The sequence below is a fragment of the Populus alba genome, chromosome 2, assembly GCF_005239225.2.
Source record: "Populus alba chromosome 2, ASM523922v2, whole genome shotgun sequence".
NCBI classification, from domain to species: Eukaryota; Viridiplantae; Streptophyta; class Magnoliopsida; order Malpighiales; family Salicaceae; genus Populus; species Populus alba.
The window spans coordinates 9,922,308-9,944,060 of NC_133285.1; the positions used below are offsets into that span (position 1 = coordinate 9,922,308).

The 21,753-nt window shown below is 32.5% G+C and overlaps 2 protein-coding genes across 3 annotated transcripts; one reads left to right on the forward strand and one right to left on the reverse strand.

The window, feature by feature from the left end:
- The first annotated feature begins 1,391 nt into the window (after positions 1-1,391).
- LOC118063503 (auxin-responsive protein SAUR32) lies at positions 1,392-2,422 on the forward strand. The gene has a single exon (XM_035077558.2). The coding sequence runs from the start codon at positions 1,766-1,768 to the stop codon at positions 2,105-2,107; it is 342 nt and encodes a 113-aa protein (XP_034933449.1). The 5' UTR covers positions 1,392-1,765; the 3' UTR covers positions 2,108-2,422.
- A 9,475-nt stretch (positions 2,423-11,897) lies between these two features.
- On the reverse strand, positions 11,898-19,751 carry LOC118063504 (CDPK-related kinase 3). Of its 2 annotated transcripts, none has more exons than XM_035077559.2 (11): positions 18,882-19,751; positions 17,055-17,185; positions 16,800-16,841; positions 16,481-16,589; positions 16,272-16,350; positions 15,218-15,514; positions 14,584-14,693; positions 13,828-13,935; positions 13,650-13,712; positions 12,404-12,571; positions 11,898-12,324 (listed from the first exon to the last, which is right to left on the reverse strand). In XM_035077559.2, the coding sequence occupies exons 1-11, from the start codon at positions 19,449-19,451 to the stop codon at positions 12,187-12,189; spliced, it is 1,815 nt and encodes a 604-aa protein (XP_034933450.1). In that variant the 5' UTR covers positions 19,452-19,751; the 3' UTR covers positions 11,898-12,186. The 2 variants fall into 2 exon arrangements, with proteins under 2 accessions (XP_034933450.1, XP_034933451.1); XM_035077560.2 differs by having other exon boundaries at positions 17,055-17,198; positions 18,882-19,071.
- Positions 19,752-21,753: the final 2,002 nt, after the last annotated feature.

Below are 21,753 nucleotides of genomic sequence, written 5' to 3' on the forward strand. Positions count from 1 at the left end.
CTCTATAGTCTTGAGTTAAATGGAGTATGATTAAGCTCTATTTAATCCAAATTTATAGTTTGAATCTTTTATACATTTGGAATCCTTCTAAACTTGCTTTTGCCAAATCACTAGTATTCTTGCTATTATTACTTTATTTTTTATTTTAAAAGAAAAATGATAAATTTTGAGGGAATAACTCAAAAATAGATTATGACAACAACGGAAACAATTTAAAAAAAGACAAAACAGATGAAAAAAACATAATTGTGTTTAATAATGGTTAATAAAATAAAATTATTTTCTTTGTATCCTTTTTAGTCAATGGTAGATAAGAAAAAATAAAACATAAAAAATTTGTTTCACTCCTAATATGTATTATTGTCAAACTTATATATTTTTTAAAGAATATATATATAAAATTTAGCTTACTGTGAGTGTCAAAATTAATAATAGTATAATAATCTTAGTTATAAAATCCAAATTAGCTCAACAAGTTGTCATGGGACCCGAAAAACTTAGGGCTTTGACTGGTTTGAATTAAAAAAAAAAATAGAGGGAGGATTGATTGGCGTAACCCTATCAAAAATCTAGATTAACCCATAACCCGTTTCAAAACCTGAGTGAAAAACTCATTAACTTTCTTTTTTTTTTCTTAAAAAAAAAACATTTTTAGTCAAAACAACATCGTTTTGATTTGCTTTTCAAAAAAATAATTGAGGTTGACCCGAGTTCATATTCCTGATTTATGACAATGGTCTTGTTCCATGTCAAACCCGAATCAAGTTTTGAAAACTATAATAATAAATCATTACATGTCTTAGTTTAACAAGTATGAAATTAACAGTTTTTTACATGAAGATTTTTGGGATAAAAAAAAAATTATCTATAGAAAAATTTTCTCTCGTGCTTCATGTTTTTAAAATTCATAAATTCAATATAAAAATTTATATTAATATTTATTTTTATATCTTTGTATTTATCTTTCCAACAAGAAGTATTTATATTTTTATTTCTACTGTCTTCATTTATGTTATCCCGAGACAATAAACTATCTACATATATTTCTATCCCAACCAACCTTTATTTTTTTTCTCCCCTTGTACGATAATCAAACTCAAACGCTACCATACTATCCCTTTATTAATTTCATCGAAAACGAGCTGACGATACATCTTGACGGTCTACATGGACATGTCGAACCCCTGCTATTGCCTGTCGTTTACAATTGCCTTACTGCAAACGACACCTCATTGTCGGCTATGCTGATAATTCATAGCCTCGTTTCCATCCACGTGTACCCACCTTCTCTACTCACTGTCCACGTGTCTTGCCCCTTGTCACTCCCCAAATTTACACCTTTGCCACTGAAGGAATCCTAAACACTACCAAATATTTCGCCCGTTAACAGAAACATCATTTGCTTCATCATCAATATCTTAATTAATCAGACGTATAGAAATCCAAGTCTGTTTAAAAAACAAGTAAAACCCTACCTTCGCAGCCTCTCTCCATCACTCTTCCCATATATTTGTTCTTTTTTGGTTTTGTATATGCTGTTTGGTTTTCTATATATCAACCTTGACCACCATACCAATGTCCCTTGCATACTCTTCTTTAGCCCTCGCCAACCAAGCCATAATAGCAGATCCATGGCCATGCTCCTTTGTTCTGTACTAAGTTTTTATCGGGAAAAGTCATCAAAAGAAGAAAGAACTCTAGGGTTTTTATTCTTCTTCTTCTTTCTTTCTTTCTTTTTTTCCTTTTCTTTTGTAGAGATATAAATATGATTATGGGTGGTGGAGAAAAGAGCCTAAAGAACTTCCACCTCCACCTGCCTAATCTTCATCATCACCATCACAAGAAGCAGGCGAGAGATGTTCCGAAAGGGTGTCTGGCAATCAAGGTGGGCCAGGGAGAGGAGCAACAGAGATTTGTGGTGCCTGTCATATACTTCAATCACCCACTGTTCATACAGTTATTGAAGGAAGCAGAAGAAGAGTATGGTTTTGATCAAAAAGGCACCATCACTATCCCTTGTCATGTGGAGGAGTTTAGGTACGTCCAAGGCATGATTGACAAGGAAAAGTCCATTCATCATCACCATGTTGGGTGTTTTAGGGTTTGATATTAGTATATCATGAAAAGATCGTGGTGGGTTGTGGTGCCACACAGGCCTAACCCCATGAATTAGGTTCAGTCTTTTTATTCGGATGTCTAGAGTTAGGACTTCCTTTTTTAAGGTTAGTTTTTCTTTCTTTCTGGTTCTCGATAGACCTTGATGGCTGGACGACGAGGAAGTTGATGGTGCTGATAAAGATGATGTGTGATCATGACGAGGACAAAATGATGTTGCGATTGTATAATTGATTTCGTTTCTTTGCTGTTAGGAACCAAAATGTGCGATCGAAAAAGCAGAAGTAAATGCTTTTCTTTTCTTTTCCTTTTCTTTTCCCTTCTTTTCCTTTCTTGAAGATGACCCTTTGAAAATTTTAATATTGGTGATGGCATCATTTGTACAGCACAGGGAAGGAGAGAATTGACAGGGCTAACCAATGGTAGGGCCATACATAGAAGTTTCTTTAAGACTTTAACTTTTCTTGCTTAGTTCAATAATGATCGCTCACAAACACTGAACAATCATGACGCAGCACTCAACAATGACAGCCCGAGAATTCTATTCACGTATCTGCAATGACTTTTCCTGTACTCGGTAAACTTTACTCTATACCATAATTAACGCATAATTACCTTTCTTGATTTCTTTGAATTTATTACCAAAGAATTCCTTCCCTTTTGATGAAATATACTAATTATAGTGGATTATCCCGCGAAGGAAATGAAACGATAATGTCAAGCAGTTTCAAAATCTCTAGTGGTTTGTTTTACTTGTATACATTGGAAATGGTAAAAGGATAGAATAATCAGCATGTTTTTTTGAATTGAAGGATAGAGTTGATCCATGGAGCCATAACTGCAGCAAAAGCACCTTAACCGCTAGGGGGTGCTCTGAGACAGCGTTAAAGGTTAAATATATTACGATAATATACATCTTTTTGTTTTTTAAATTCATTTTTAACATCATCAAATTTCACACAAAAAATATTCAAAACTCTTTAAAAATACGTGGTTGGACCGCGCTGGCAAAAATACCTTGAGTGAATATAAAAAAACAATACGGTAGTGGCTGCTGCTGCTTGGAGCCATGGACCGCATTGAATTGGGTAGGTGAAGAGGGTTGTGGAGTCAAGAAATAGCCAGTGGTTTGTGCCCTCCACGTCAGGTAAGTTTTTCGGTTGATGAATATTACGAGTAGTTCCTGTAGGACAGACGCACCTTTGCATGGAAGCCTTGAACAGAAGAGCCAAATAGCACCGATTTCGAACCTTCTACAGTGTAGTATTTATTGAGGGCTGGATATTATGGTTCGGGAACGACACAGTTTCACTGGCATCTTTGGCTGTACACAAATGTCACAGCTCCAAGATGTTGAAGACTAGCACAGAGCATTGCGGGGCCCAGTGATGGACTGGTGGGGTTTGACTGTTCTGGATATGCTTAATGTCATTGGTAATTTGTGTATAGTAGATAAAGCTTCAATTATTTGCCTAATTAAAAGATTAGTAGGGACAAGGACTTCATCGTAATTTCCCATTTCCTGAATTTTTCATTTAATATGATTGATAATGATTCCTGGTCACTGAGATAATGAACTAGCGAAGCAAATAAATATCCCCATGGAATCATTTTATTGGATAATATTTAACTTTTCTATTTCATTGCCTTTGTTGTTTGAAATTCTATTTTTTTTCGGGATTTTTATTTTATTTTTTAAGATAAAAACCACAGATCAGTTCCAAATATTTGCATGATTTTGAATTTAAGCTTTTCTGCTGTCCCTTTTCTGATCCATTTGCAAAAAGGTTTTCTTTTTCTTTTTTTAAGGTGGAAATGTTAGCAACGATTTTTTTTTAAAAGTCTATACATTGAAAGGACTAACAAAAAAAGTAGTTAGAAGTAAGATATAAAGAATAAAAACAGAATAATTCAAAGACAAAAAGCAAACAATAAAAAATAAAAAGCAAACAAATATAGATTAGAAAAAAAAAATCAAAACTAAAAGAGCTGATACGTCATGCTTAAAGTCTTGATTTGATGTTAATATTAGAGCAATCTATTATACCCTCGTATACTTTATAATTAAATCAATTCCAATAATCATAAAAAACTTATATGCAGACTTAAGCTAATTCAAGAGATAATATATAATTAAAAGGAAGCTGTTTTTGAATGTCGCAATTCCATTATTAAAGATAACATTTGTTTTTGTTGGTTAGTGATGTTTATACACTATAATAAAGTGGATTACAAACCAGGTTCTAATTGCTCCATTAAAACTATAATAAAAAAATTGCTCTCAAGGAACCAATTAGATTCAATTAAATCCATTCAGCATGTTCTCTTTCGACACATAATCTAAAAAAAAAGTTTTAATTAGGCTCGGTTACACTATATTTTTATGGACCTGGTAGATGCGTGTAAAATAGAAGTCAAACGTGGTTAAAAATCATAATTTTGTTAAAAAAAAACACAAAGAAAGAAAGGAAAAAAAAGAAGAAAAGCATTGAAACTAAGAAAATATAAATTTTGGTGGCCATATCATATTAATTAAAGCTGAAGAGCCTCTTTTGGTTATAAGCATGTGCCTTTATGACAATAGTATTGGTCAAGTGATGATAAAGATGATGAATACTGGAAAAAGAAAAAGAAATTTGTAAGTTAAAAAAAAAACATAATTATTTGACTTTAAATACTAACAAGCATCAATAAAGTGTTAGTTCAGCGGTTAAGGCACTGCTATATCCCTAAAAGGGTGAGAACACAAGTTTGATTATTAGGAAAATACACTTGATTGGGAAGGGCAATCATGAACCCTGAACGAGACTAGTCTTACCCTTTAAAAGGGTGTGAGAATACCCAGGTAAGAACAAAAAAAAAATCTAACAAGCGCGTTGAAAGCTTATGGGAAAAGAAAAATCAGTATTTAAAAAACCTCGAACGAGAATAGTCTCATCCTTTAAAAGGGTATGAGGATATCCGAGTATGAAAAAAAATACTAACAAACACATTGAAAGCTTATGGGAAAGAAAAATTAGTATTTAAAAACAGTGATCATAAATATCACAGAATATTATATAAGATCTTGAGTAATTACCAATTAATTAAGTAGTGATCTACTTACAAACACCATTATGAAATTAATTAAACATGGATTAATCATACTATGCATGTTTGCAATCATTGACAAAAGCTCTAAAATATGCATAAAGATAAATGTCTTGTGATATGAACAACCAACTCTTTCATTAATGGAGATTTGGACTGATTTACCTTCATCATCAAGAAAAACCACATGGTCATCTCCATATAAGTTAAAGAATGATTTAGTGAATGATGTTGTAGGTAAATTATTTAAAAAGGTAAAAACATAAGAAGAAGGCCATGCATGTTGTAAAAAATAACCATAGACAAGAAATCGACATATTGTTGAAATTGATCTTACTATTTTTTATCAATGTAAAACACCCCTTAAATTTTAAAGTTATGCTTTTGAAACCTCTGTATATCTCATTAATTGCATGCCAACACCTATCTTACATAATAAATTGTCATTTGAATGTTTGTTTACTCAACCATTTAATTATATATTTTGTGTACTTTCAGTTGTTTTTGTTTTTCCTTACTATGTCCTTATAATACTTATAAGTTAGATTATCATTCTACTCCATATGTGTTTTTAGGTTATAGTTCATCTAACTTAAGCTATTATTATCTTAACTTGTCATCTCATTGTATTTACATATCTAGTCATGTCTGTTTTCACGAAAATCATTTTCTATGTATTGAGTTTGATCGATTTCTCCATATTAGTTCCTCTATGTCTATACCTACACTCCCTACAAACCTTTCTTCCTTTACTACCTTCTCAATGCGAAAAACCTTACCCCTTCAATCCTCCCCCACCTCCTCATTAGTTTCATTATCTCCACTTGTATTATTGTCTCTTGATCATTCTCCAAGTTCAGGTTCTGTCGTACCAGCATCGTTTCAGTCTAACTCACCTATTTTTGTTGCATTTCTAACTTCACTGTCAAGTGCTTCTTCTCCTTCTAGTGCCTTTTCTCAATCCACGCCTTGTATAGACCTCGTTGTTGATTTCTCTAATTACTCTCTTCCACAACAATTCATTTCACTCCCATCTAATCTCCCTTTAGCACCTTGGAAGCAACATATGGTTTTACATCCACGGAAAAATAGGTCAGCTAATTTAAGTTTGGTTTCTGACACTTCGTTGTCTTTAACATCACGATAACATCTTCTCCTAATCTTGAACCACTTAATTTTAAGTTAGCTAATCGATTTGTGTACTGGTATAATGCAATAAAATCTGAAATTACTTTTTTAGATGAAAATGGTATTTTATCATTGGTTCATTTTGATCCTATTATGAATGAGGTTGGCTATTAGTGGGTGTATAAAATTAAACGATGAGCTGATGACGGTATTGACCACTATAAGGCTCACTTGGTTGCGAGTGGGTTCACTCAGCAAGAAAGAATTGATTACTAAAAAACTTTCAGTCTTGTGGTTAAACTTATTACTATTCTGTTAGTACTCATTATTATCATATCCAAAGGATGACATGTTCAACAATTTGATATTCATAATGCATTTCTCAATGGATCACTTAGGGAGGTGGTTTATATGGAGTAGCCTATGAGTTTTGTGGTTCCTAATTTGCCTACTTATATCTATCATCTTCACAAGTCTCTTTATAACTTGAAACAAACCCCCCATGCTTAGTACATATAATTGAGTGACTTTTTTCTTTCTATTGGTTTTCAGTCTTCTAATGTTGATACCTCCTTATATGTGGGATATGATATATGTTATCTTCTTGTATATGTTGATGACATTTTACTTGCTGGAATTAACTCTACTTTGGTTCAACATGTCATTACTTCGTTGAGTTTAGAGTTTAAACTTCATGGTTTGGGTGTTTCTCATTACTTTTTGGGAATTAAAGTCGCTCCTACTAGTATAGGTCTCATACTTAGTCAACATAAATATGCTATTGATATCCTTTATTGAGTTGGTATGTCATCGCACAAGCTTGTTGATACTTCGGCTTTTGCTTATAAGCTTGGATTGCAGTCTGGTGAGTTGTTTTCGGATCCCATTTGATTTTGCAAAATTATTGGTGCTCTTTAATATTTGACCTTTACAAAGCTGAATATATGTTATGCTATAAACAAGGTCTGTCAATTTATACATGCTCCTACTAAAGGTTATTAGGCTGATGTTTAAAGCATACTGTGACATCTTAAAGGTACAACTTTTTTTGGCTTGCACCTTACTTGTTGTGTTGTTATTCATTGGCACTTTATGGTTTTATTGATGCCAATTAGACTGATTGTATTGATGATTATAAGTCTATCGGGGCTTACCTTTTATTTTTTAGCACCACTCCTGTTTTATAGAAATCTGGTAAGCAAGGAATTGTTGCTCGCTTCTCCATTGAAGCTAGGTATAAAGCTTTAACTAATGGCACTGCTAAAGTTCTATGGCTTCACTATCTTTTGTCAAACTTATGCTTCTCTCCTAATTCTGTCACTATTATTTGGTGCGACAATTTAGATATTACTTATTTATCTGTTAATCTAATTTTTCATGCTCATATAAAACATGTTAAGATTGATTATCACTTTGTTTGTGATAGAGTAGCAAAAAAAATTAAAATTAAATTCACTTCATATCCTTCAATGACCAATTAGCTAATTTTCTTACTAAGCTATTGTCTCACTTTATCTTTGCTCATTTACAATCCAAGCTTCATGTGGATACCCCACCTTTAGTTTGAGAAGGTATATTATGGAATGTGTTGTATTATAAAAAATAATATACTTATTTTTTATAGAGTTATTTTGTGTAATATAGTGTCCCTTATCTTTTATATATTATCTTATTCATATATACCGAGAGGATGGCTGCTATATTAGGCCAAACCTCCTATTTACACAAAACTCTGTTATATTATTTTCTTCAATTTGTTTTGATGAAATAATTGCAAATATTCCATTAAGACCCAATTAATTTATCCCAACTTGTGCGTCCCATCATGTAAAAGTACTAAATAATATATAGTTAGTGGAATCAAATCAAATCAATAATTATACACCGGTAGAATCAATGCTATTCTTTTTGTCTAAATAATATATTGTGATTAACCTCAAATTCAAGTGCTCGATCGTAACTCCTATAGTTTATATAAGCAATAAAAGAAAAGGGATGCAATATAACTCCAAGTTCATGTGTATTTTTGCCTTTTAAAACCTGCATATGATTCGATTTCTTGAAGCTAAGAATATAGAAAGATATACAGGACACTTTACTTCCAAGAAATTAACTACCCATGAGTTTTACCTTTAATCCAATACCTAGCTAGAGACGAGATAAAACTATCAATACGTAAAATAACGTTAATCGATATCAAATTCTTTGTTTGTTCTAATGATATTAAAAACATGTTTCTATGTATAATGTAAATTAAGAGAAATTATATCGATTATGTACATTTAAAAAAATTATAAAATACTGATTTCAGAATTTAATTATAAAAAATATACGTATTCTTAACTATCAAGATATACAATCCTTTTAACTTTTGAAACAACTTTTCTTTTCTTTTTTCTAATTAATAGAAAAATGTGTTGGGTGTTGATACAAGCTTAATTAAAGAGTTGATCTATAACTAAACAAGAATTTTTTTTTTAATTTAATCATTCAGAAAACTTTCAATTATAATGATAGTTTCAAAATAAAAATAACTGTGGCTGAAGGTATAGTTATATGGAATCAATAAGAATAACTAGTATGGAAAGAGTTCCTCATAAAATCTTGGCTGATATGACACTTCCTCCTGGAAAAAAAAGGTGATGAACCAAAAAGTTTGGAAGAAAACAAGTGTTCATATTTCTTTTGAAGAACATGGTTTGATCACAAAATAACATCAGGGTCATATATTTAATCCTATTTCCCTTTAACTTAAAGAATCAAATTAAACAGTCTTTATGGGCAATTTGTAATTAGTGTATAAAACTTCTTATTGCTGCACTTGCGAGGTCAACCAGTTGACAATGCTATTCTAAGCTCTAATTCAACTTTATCGATAATTGATGCTATTTATTTGTTTTCTTTTTAGCAAGCATTGTGTGAGGTATGGAAAGTCCCACCTGCCACACACACAGGTATACATAAAATATTTGTGATCATGAAAACTGAGGGTTTTTTCGAATTAAACAAGAATGTTTCAGAGTCAAGCGGGCAATATAGCCGTAAGGAAAAGTATAAGGTGAGATCCCGACACCTTCCATCCACTTGAAAAAAAGATGGAGTGTTCTAGTTGGAAGAGTTCTTCCGACCACATTTGTGACAATTTTATATGATTAGGATTGTAGTGTGTTAACTGTGGCTTTAAAGTATTTTTTTTTTTATTAAAATAATAGTTTTTTTTTTTAAAAAAAGTTATTCTTAATTTTAAAATATAAAACAATTCATTTTAAAAATTAAAATTAAAAAAAAAAAAAAAAAAACACAATTTGAATCGTATTCCTAATCACCCTTTAATTTGGAGAATATGTTCCAAAGCAAGGTCTTCTGGTTTGTCAAGTCCAAACTTTCCCTTTAATGATTGCTCCATTTAGTGCTTTGGTACTTTTAATGTACCTAAAGTTCCTGCTTTTTCTTAGCCTGCCGAATTTAAATTGCTCGGTTGCAGAACAAGACCTTTCTGGTCTCCCTTCGTCATGTTCTTAGGCCCACTAAGGCTCCAAACTCGGCTCCCGATTAAAGGAGCTTTTAGGCAAATGGCTCGAGTAGCTACTGAGAAGCCCAAACATATACTTTGAACAGATGTTTAAACCGAAAGAAAAGGTATATCAGGAGATTTGAAAGGGGCCACAAAATCATGTGCCCACTACTGCAAAAAAAAAAAAAAAAAAAACCAAAGAGTATTAGAACTGTTTTTGTTGTGGACATATCGTTATCTGGACAATCTGGAGGCAGGCACCAGAGTCAATTCAATTGATCTGGTCTTCATAATCCTCCAACCATCCATGGTGGCCAACCACTACATTTCCATGATCTGGACACCCTCAAATCCCAGGTCTCAACTAGCTAGGACGGGAGAATGGCAAGTGTGTTTCATGCTCATGTTACACATGGCGTTTGATTATTAAGAATTATAATCAATGTATCCAGGAGTTGTCATAGAAACATGTGCATTTAATCTTGAGGTTGAATATAAAAAATAATGATTAACTTGCGTTCAAGATATGCTCTACCTAATCCCCATTTTTGTGCGAAAATCCATTGTGTTTTGTTCCAGGAAATCTTTTTTAAGTGCATGTTTAAAAGGCACATTTAAAACCAAATTAAAAATAATATTTACTTATTTTATAGGTTAAAATTTTGTTTGAAAATTTTTAGTATATACTTTTTAATATGAAATATTAATATGATTTAAACAAATTATAAATAAATAAAAATTAATGTGAAAGAACTCTTGGTTGGCATGTTTTGATGAAACCTAAAATTCTATAAAAAACTTTTATCCCACATAGAAAATAAACAAATTTTCTTATTGTTTATAAAATGGAAAGTTAAAAAATTAAAATTGAGCCCAAATGAACACCCAAAATTTTAGAGGAAATGGATCCTAAGCAAAGTAAAATTTAAACTTAAACCCACACAAATACACGCCTGACCCAACTTGGCTTGTGCCTGAGCTTGAATGTATTTTAAAATAATATTTGGGACTACAACGGTTTTTTTTTTACCGACTAAAATGTTGGCGTTTGGTCCATAAAAAATTATTTTTTTAGCTACAAACCTAAACAAACCTAAACAATTTTCATATTTATAGTCAAAACATTTAGATTTAATTCTTGATTTATGGTAGTTAATCAAAGATTAATAATAGTAAAAATTAATTTTGATTATTATCAAAATCAATTATTTGACTTTTTAGCGTCCATGACCCACTATAAAGAAAGGGTAAAAGAAGAGTTTCCTACAATTTTTTTTTTTATATATTTTTAAGCATTCTTCTCGCCTTACTTTTAGTGTTTTTTTTTTTTTTTTTATATATTTTGGTTGCTTAAGTCTTTTTTGTTGAGAGACAATTGAATCTTTTTTTTTATTGTTCAAAAACCTAGGACAAATAATTCATCATTAATAATAAAGAATCTTTATTATTTTGAAGTTATTTAGTAACTACCTTTCTTTGATTTTATTTTAAACTTAAATTTATTGTATGATTAGTAAATGATGCCCTATTGTGCCTTCCAGTACATAGAGGAAGGAGCCCCGAGGTATTTACCCGTATCAAACTGGAAGGAAATATTCAGGATAGTCTTCAGCCGCTCTTTCCTCCTCCGATTAAGGGCTGGACTGACAAAGCCTTTAGACTTTGGATGGATTAACAGCCATCCCCAAAGCATTACAAATCTCTTTCAAATCTTGATCAATAGAAGCTCCAGTAAAGAATATGACATAATCTGCAAACAATAGCGAGATATTAAGGGACCGCTCGGAGAAGTCTTAAGAGGCTTCCATTCCACCACAGCGACCATTTTGTGTTCACTAACGGAGTGAAGAAGGGAGGTCAGGCGAGTGTCAACAGGGTTTACTAAGAGCACAAGAGTTCCACCCTGAGCTTAACAATAAATATATAAAAAAACAAAAAAACCCGCTCCAGTCAACCAATTTTACCTGTTATATTCAACAACAAAATTCCAACGATTATCTTACAAACAAGAAAAACCCTTTTTAAGAAATAAAAATACAAACACTACAGGTTGATGAATAATGGCAGTAATCCAGACTGAAACTAATTTATTAAAAAACTATGTTCGACTTTTCTCTTCTTTTCCTTCTTTTTCTTTTTGCAAAAATAAGAAATGCGCCACGGAAAAACATAAATTAAAAATTCGCCCCAGCAATCTCAGAAATGACTCGGCTAACAATACATTCACTTGCGCACACTTTTCTGTAACCCCACCCACGAAAAACAAACCCTCCAAATCTTCCAATGCCACAATTTTTTTGAAAAAAAAAAAAAAAAACTATATGTCAAGAGTTAAAAAACTAATGGTGTCTCGTATTTGAGCTACGCAGTGTCACGCCATGTAAAAATTTTGTATATCCAAGTACATTAAGCTTGCCATCGGAGCTTCTGATCCAATCTTTGATGATTGTATAGGCAGAAGGACCTACATTTAGTTCCTGCAGTGCGGAGAGATTTAAAATTATATTCAAATAGCAATGAGTGTAACACAAATCAAACAGCAGCAGTTGTATATACCCGCGCCAATTCTTCGACTGAGATGACTCGGTTACCCTCCTGTTCAAAATGCTCAAATGCAGTGGAGGCAATCTGCTCCCACCCCTCAAGAGCCTCTAATTGATATGTGCTGATCGCAGCGGCACAAAACTCTTCAAAGTACATCTTCCTATAAGCAAGGGATTCCATCTGAAAGAGAGGTACATTTGAAAAGGGATAACCATCAACCTTGAGGTGAGAAAAAGGGAAGAAATTAAAACAATTCCTAATCTTCAGATCAACTAATATGTTTTAATGGATTGACTATCAGAATAGACCTTGGTCGCAATAAGAGGCAGTGTAGCTATTGAAATTCAAGTGGATAGAAGCAAAAATCTTTTTTGAGCAGATAGAATATTGCTAGTTTTGGGCCCTATTTGTTTCATGAAAAGAAGTTTTCCAAGCTTTCTTGTGTTTGTTTAATATTAAAAACATTAATCAATATAACACTTTCCAATCAAAGAAAAATTTAGTTTGGTTTCTAGAAAAATATTTTCCTTTAATTTTGGACCAAAAACGGTTTTTTAGAAATTGTAAAAAAATCAAAAATATCTTATTACTTGTTGATTATATCAAATTTGATTACTATATATTTTATTTTGAATCTCTTTTTTTTTAATTTCATCACTTAGAATTTGATTTCATTTGATTTTTTTTATAAACTTTGATCCTCATTTTTTTATTGTTATTTGTTTTTCTCAAATCATTTTCTTAATTAAAATTTTTTTATCTATCATATTTGGTATCTATTATTTTTATTGTTATTTATTTTTACTTAAAATCATTTATGAAATTTTTTTTTTTTTTTTAATTTCATCATCTTTCAACGTTTTGATCTATAAGATTTGGTCTTTATTATTTTAATTGTTATTTATTTTATTTAAAATAATTTATGAAATTATTATTTTTTAATGTCATCCTTCAAATTTTATCTGTAAGATTTAATCTTCATTCTTTTAATAAACTTGAAAAAAAATTAAAACATTAAAAAGTTATTTTTCAGCTCATTTTTCATAACTTATTCAAAACACTAGAAAATATTTTCCGACTCATTTTTCATGACTATCAAACATTGAAAAATAATTTCTTTTTCAGGAATCCACTTTCCAAAAAAACCACTTTTCAAAATAAAATTACTTTCTAACAAACAAATAGGTTTCATTTAACTTAAAATACAAAGATAGTAACTGCTGGTCATAATATTATTAGCAGAGCTAAATATGATTACCGCATTGAGAATTTCAGGAACCCTCGACTCTCTCATGGCATCAGTTGCATTATGTACTAAAGCCTGCAAAAAAATGCATTTTTTTTTTTTTTGTTTTAGAAGTCTTAAATTATCATTCCTACTCCAATAATAAACCTGTAGACTACAGAGATTGACTGAAATAGAAACGGTGACTGACCATTCTGAAATTGTCCAGTGAAACACTTCCATCACCATTTGGCCCTAGCAGATTGAATTGAGCTCTAAGATACACAAGCTCATCCTCAGTCAAAGCTTTTGAGAGAGCCTGCAATAAGAAGAAAATCCAAAGAAATGTCAGGATATACAAAAGAGAATATCAACTTAACTCTTCAACCATTGTACTTTTAATCTTCAGCAGAATTCAAATATTCAGCTACATTGATGATTATGCCTTTTGCATCAGAAACAGCAGTTGAGTCAGTAAATAGGTCAGAAATAGAGTCAGACAAATCTTCACTAATACCTAACAAATAATGGCGACTTTCATTGAAAACTGCTATTAATTTAACTTTTAGACAAAACAAACCAAATTTAATTTTAGTTTCAGGTTCTGTTTCCTTAAAGGAAAAAAAGATAATTCTTAATAGTTTAGATAATATCAGGGGGTTTCAATAAAAAAAAAAATTGGGTTAGGAAGCCAACAAATGATCAATGGATTTTTGGTAATTAACAAAAATAATAAAATCCACACAGCTTAAAACTTATCAGCAACAGATTTTTTATGACTATACCCCCTCCACCCCCTTACAAAAGAAAAGGGAGGGGGGGGGGGGCATGTACACTAGAGACACCAAACGTTTGAAGGTTCCCTGCAGAAGGCTTTGAATCTCCATGGTGAAAAAATTTTGCATTATCATGATTGAGATACAGTATAAAATCCTTAAGGTCAGGCATGAGGGAAAAGAAAAGGTACCTTTAGTGCTGCCCGTTTAAAAGGTGTAGCATGTAAGTATGCCTTGACTAGCTTGTAGATCAATATGTCTACATGTATAGGACGACTATCATCCCTCAACCATGGGTGAGCTGCAATAATAGAGGATTTTGTTAGCTAAAAGAAATCAAGAAATAAGAAGTGTAGATGTGAATTTCTCAAGATCATATGTTCTGAATTGTCAATAAGCACGTAAGATACACCATGCAAATATAAGATGATAGACCAATTCTGTACACGTGTCAAACATCCAACTATTCCAAGTGATATATATTTCCAAAATATTTCAGCCACTTCCACCTCCAGCTGACACCTTTAAACAACATGGACACAACCAAATAGCATACGCAATAGTCCTTTGTTCAACTTTATTTGCATGAGGGACTTCCAAAGGGGACGGTTCATCTTCCATCATCCAGTAAAAATGAAAATCAAGGATCCTTCTGATCTAACAAACTGCAACTCATCCACAGCCAATTCTCCATGGACACTTTCTTATCATAGAAAAGAATGCCATAACCTTGTGATAAACTTGCAAAACCATCCATGCGTATCCATTGTTTTGTCAAAGTCATGGGAATGTTTTCACAAAGTAATAGAGGAATTACCAACTTACTTAGAGCTTGGACAGCAGTCATTCTTTTCCTGTAGTCCTTGTTCAGAAGTCTCTTCACAAAATCCTTGGCCTCTGGAGTGACAGAAGGCCAGGGTACATCTTCGAAGTTGGGATCAGATCTCAGCACTGCACGAAAAATCCCTGATTCAGTCCGTGCCCAGAAAGGCCTGCTTCCACATAACAAGATATAGGTAATAACGCCAATGCTCCATATATCTGCTTCAAGACTGTAAGATCTATGCAGGACTTCAGGAGCAACATAGTATGCACTTCCAACAATATCATTTAATCTTTCATCTGCAAACACCACACAGAATTAAAACACTAAAAACTCTCAGATATCAACTACTACATACAAAAATCATAAAGATTTATACGCCATGTATTTTAAACCAGAAAAGCATGTGATGGAAAATAGTTTATATAGTTTAGTTTAACTAGCATTTTTCTTTAGTTAATATTATTATCGTTGTTGATGTTGTTGTTACCTAAGAAAATATTGAAGTTTCCAACTTCATTTGGTGCCTATTCAAGTGCGCACCTAATTGTTATTTTTGGGCAGTACCATTTGATGAATTTAGTTTTTCTACCCGGTAGAGCTCTAGGTTTTCTTCTATTTTTCCTTGTGGATTGGATGAAAAACCCTATTGGATCTCTATGATTTGTTTACTTCCTCTACTGTCCTGTATCATCATGTGCACAAATATCACAGAAATAAATAAAAAATGGCAGGTATGTTCATGCTCTTATATTATCAAGGTTACTAATTTTCACAGCCTGCATCAATTTAGCTTAAGAATGTTAAACCCCAAATTAGCACAATCAAATCTAAAATGCTGTCACAACACGCATGGGATTCCAGTTATCAGGCATAGAACAAGTAAATATGGCAAGGAAATAACCAAATCCTGTGAAAACTTAAAATCTCAGTGTGGGCAACAGACCCAACCCATTCAGTGAAAGATAACTAAATCAATCAACGAGTAAAGCAACGGAGGCAAGGATAGTGATTTATGTAAGTTGACCAAAAACCATGGGAAGCTCTGCTTCTTACCTGGCCTAAAAAAGTCGGAAAGACCAAAATCAATAAGCTTCATGTCAGCATCTTCACTCCCAGAAGTGAAAAGGAAATTCTGTAACAAAAGAGGATCCAGTTAAGAGTATGGAATGAAAAATTCCACATAAACACTGCCAACCCCCACGTCACCAATGCCTGCAATTATTTTATGTAAAACAATAACACATCAAGTTTAAGGAGAAAACCTCTGGTTTTAGGTCACGGTGTACAACACCTTGAAGATGACAAAATGCTACCACACACAAGATTTGCACAATTATAGCTTTTGCATCTTCCTCTGTGTATCTTCCTCCTCTGCAGCAGAGGAAAATGTTACATTAATATGAGTACATAACAGTTCAACCATGCGAGAATATTTAACAAAACATAGAATTTGAATCAGTTCTACCCAGCATAGATGGATGAAAAGGTTCACATGCAACATCCATCATGATTTTAATTTGAGGCCAAGGCAAGAAAATAAAAAAAAAAAAGTTCATAGACCATGCAAACTTATTGCATTACCTTGCCAAAATTCTGTCTAAAAGCTCCCCTCCCTCACACAATCTGAAAAGCAAACAGTAATCCCCAAAACATTAGACATCAAAGTTTAAAATGTGTTGACAAAATCATACAACATAAATAGAAGTTAATGCTTCTAGCAGGAAAAAAATCCAAAAATTGCCATTTTTAAATACTGCCAGAGAAAATAATGACAAAGATACAATGCTCAGTTATGTTCCTTGCATAAATTTAAACAAAAAATAATAAAAGACATACTCCATCACTATGTACACGTTATTGGCATCCTCAAATGCATCATAAAATTTGACCAGATGCCTATGTCCCGATAGAGCTTTCAGTATTTTTACCTCCCTACGAACATCTTCAATTGATATAGTGGTAGTCATCTGCCAAATAAGTCTTGTGAAATTATAGATGTTACACAATACATAATGCAATTAATCCTAATTAAGAAAATAATTCAGAAATTTCATAAATCTGATCACTGCACATAAAAGAAAAGAGGCAATAGCCGAAGCTATCAAGGAAAACAATTAAGGATACTTCTTAGGAATTAGAAAATAGAAGTTTAAGCAGAAAACTTCAATCTTCGTCATATACAGGAAACATTTAATGAAGGAAAAGGCCGCAGAATTTCCATTATGCCTTTGTGGCATACATTGGCACAAATAATGGACATTTCCCAGCTCCAGAGATTGTTACATATATTTTAGGCGTGTGAAGGAGGAGGAAGGGGGGCTTTGGTTTTGATTGCCTTGAGCAGACACATGCGCCGATGAGCACATATTATGCATATGTGAGGGCACATTCGTATTTGTACTGGCACAAACAATGGACATTTCCCAGCTCTAGAGATTGCTACACATTTTAGGCGTGTGAAGGAGGAGGAAGGGGGGCTTTGATTTCAATTGCCTTGAGCAGACACATGCACCAATGAGCACATATTCATGCATAAGTGTGTGTACGTTCGTATTTGTACTGTGTCAAGTAACTGGCAAATTGGCAATTGAACCTTTTTATAACTCCTACAAAAAAAAAAGGGCTCAATATGGTTTATAAATAAGGGTTTGAAAGGATTATGAATATGTAAAAGAATAGGGTCAACAAAGTGAAATTATAGTTTTAAATAAAATATGGCTTGCAAGTCATTTCAAGGTACAGCATGCATTTATAGAGGGTCAAATTATCACTTTGCATAATAAGTGATCGCAGTTTAATTACCAAATGATTTTCCATGGAGATGAATGTAAGATGTAAGAGAAGATTAGAAGAGGACCATGAAATATAACATTTATATGGCATTTGCGCATACTCAAACACATACATGGATATCTTATTACAAATGAAAAATTAAAAAAAGCTACTACCAGAACGCATTTGATGGTCCAAAGAATGATGCCTAAAACCTATGAAGCACAATACTTAATGCATCTCCATGAAAGTATTATAAGTATCTGAATTCTTTCTATGAATAGAGACATTGGATAGTTTACTCAAAAACTTCATATTCCAATATGTAACATCAAATTTGAAAACTCTGGCCAGACAGAAGAATCAAAGAATTTGAGATTGATTTATTCTATAATGCATATGTCCTTCTCTCTTCAATGACAAAATTAGGCTAAGACATGAATTACCATAAGCTGACCTAACCAGATACCTCGTCTCGGACACTGACAAACACTCCCCTATGTCTCTTCCATTTTTTTCCAAAATATTCACATCCATGTCACAATCTAAGTTTGACTGCCTTTCAAATTTCTCGCCACACATGGAAGGAATAAATTGCAGATAAACATACGTCAAAATTATCATTGGATTTTCCACTTCCAGAAAATAAAAAAAAATAAAAAGAGAGTGATTCTCCCATCATCCCCATCAATTTGTTTCCTTACAAGTCAGCACCAGAACTAAACCACGCCTAAGAGTTGCCATACATAGCCGATAATATTTTAAACTGGCTAAAATTAGCCCCAACACAGCAGCAAGAAGAAGTTAAACATAAAATCTAATACTCTAATTACAAAAAAAAAAAAAAAAAAACCCTCACTAATCAAATTGAAATGAGCATAAAATTAGTACCTTTGCTTTTGAAATAATCTTGACAGCAACAGCTTCATCTTTAAGTTCACCTTTCTTAACTCTAGCAGAGCAAGTATGACCAAAATGTCCTCTTCCTATTTCCTTCCCTAACTCATACTTAGCTCCAAAATTCTTGCTATATCCAAAACTCTTATCAAGCGACTGTTCTTGCTGCTGCTCCGCCTCCACACCGCCGTGCTCCGGAATTGGTCCCTCCCTCGGCTTCCCTCTACCACCAAGCCTCTTCACCAACGACGCCGCTATATGCCTCGCCGGCGACGGCGGGGGAAACGGCCTCCTAAAAAATCTCCTAGGCGTAGACGACCTCGCCGGAGACGGCGACACTCCTTGAAGCGGGCTGGCGGCGACACCCTGTGGATACGGGCTCGGCCAGGGGCTCGGGTGCGTGGAGGAGGAACTGGCCGAGTACTTCAACGAGCGCACGCCGTTACGCGGGGTGGAGGAAGGTAACGGCGTTTGCTGGTTGTGATCGGTGGAGGAAGCAACGATTGTGATGGTTGTTTCGTCATTTATGTTAGTAGAAGTAGTTTTGCCGTAACACTGCCCCATCAGAAGAAATCTTACAGTCTCAGTCAAAGTCCACACATCGGACGGTTAATAAAATATTTCTCCTCCGGATCTGATCTGATCATCACCGGAGAGAAAATAATTTTTTTAAAAAAAAAAAAAAAAAAAAAAAACAGAGCAAGAGAACCAAGTTAAGAAAACGATTAAAGGAGAGAATAAAAAGAGAGTTCAAAGTCAGAAAGAGAAGAGGAAAGACAAAATGGTGTGGCTTGTGAGACACAGAGAGACAGAGATTGAATACAGCACAGGTGAAGTAGCAGTGGCAGCTAAGAAAGTATTATATTGAGGAGTTAAATCAGCAAAAGTTATTGGATTTAAAATCTGCCGTTGGATTTTGTATAATAAATATTAATTATATTATTTATGGAAGTCAAAATCACGATACGAGAGAGATGGGACTGTTTCGCTCTGAGATTCAACTTCCTTTTAATTAAAATTTAAATTTTTTTATTTTAAAATTTTTTAACAATTAAATATATTGATATCAAAATAAATTTTAATAAATAAAATAAAATATTATTTTAATAAATATTTAAATTAAAAATACTTTAAAAAATTGATATTATTTTTATTAATAATAATAATTGTACTGTAGGTTATTTTATAAAATGTATTTTATATCCAAAAATATTTAAAAATATATTTTTAATATTAATAGAACAATAAAGAATATTAATTTAATTTTTTTAATAAAAAAAATTAAAAATTTTAAAAAATAAAATTAATGATATAATCATAGAAAAATAGGAGAGTTACTTATTTTCTTATTTATTTACTACTAACGAAATATAGAGAAGATCCGAAGTTGATTGGAGCGTAATGCAATATTAATCACAAGTTGATTCATTTGTGCGAAGGGTGGAATTATAATAATGGTGGTGATTTAAAGTATTTTGTATTTAAAAATATATTATAATAAAAAAAATTTAATTTAAAAAATTATTTTTAATATTAATACAATTTAAAAATATAAAAATTTGAAAAATATAATTTATATTGTGTTTCCAAACAATCTAATTCTCGAATGAATTCTTTCTCTCTCTCACTGTCAAGATCTCTCTCTCTCTATTCTCCCATTTATAAACCGATTATAATCCAAATTTCTTCGGAGCTGGGAATTGGGAAACAGATTTTCCACTCGACAACAACAAGCTCATGTGGTGTTTATTATTGTTGTTTGGACAGCTTGCTTTCGGTTTTTGTCTTTTCCTACTTTTCTTGCCGTTGTTTCTAATTTTTATAGTCGAAAACGAATTCTATGGATAGAAGAGATTTTTATTGTTATTCAGTGATGACGGAACTACATATCGAACCATGCTATCATTAATCACAGCAAGTTCTTTTTCCAGGCTTGGAAATATCCTACTCCTGGCTTACAAAAATGCCCCTGCAACGAAACGTGGCTCTCTGTTGAGGGTGCGGAGTATAAGAGATGATGGGGTCGATGGTACAAATAAGGATCCGTGCAGACGAGAAATCGCCAATTCGGTGGTGCTCAGGAGGGGAGTTGATACGAGGTGGCAAGATCTTAACCGTCGAAATAAGCATTCCCATAAGTACATCTTTGAGAAGTTACTCTGTTTAATTTAAAAATAACGCTAAACTCACAATCTAATTAGTTAAGAATCTGTATTTTCAATTTCCTTCGATTAAATATGACTTTTCAAAATTAAATATTTATTTCAGTTAATTGAATATTTTTTTCATCATATGGATTATTATTATCAACTTTACTTTGACTCATATTAATACTCAATGTCATTCCCCACTTTACTTGTGATTATCTTTATGCCTAAAATCATAGTCATTGATTTTAATTTTAATAATTTAGATTTAACGAGACATGAAGAAAAGACATAATTTTTTAGATTTCTTGAATGATAAGAGCCCTAACTAATTGAGCACCTTCACACAATGTGCACGTGCAGACTCAGCAGCAGTATAACTAAGGATTACCTAATCCTAAATTTTTAATAATTTTATTTTTATTCAAAAGTTTGTTTTTCCATTCTTTAATATTTAAGTTAAAAGGAGGAAAAAAATCGATGAAAAAAAATTAAAAATAAAAAGAAAATTGTTAATTATCACACTTCACAATTAAATAAATCAAAAATAGATGCCTATAGACTTTATTTAATGAAAAGACTTCGATAATTAAGGTTTTTAGCCTTCACTTTATCTAAAAACATAGATCGGGCTAGAAAGAGATTTTTTTTCGTGTTTTTTAACTGGGTTTTTAATGTTTTGAGTTTAGAGGTTAGGTTATTCATGTTTTTTTATGGTG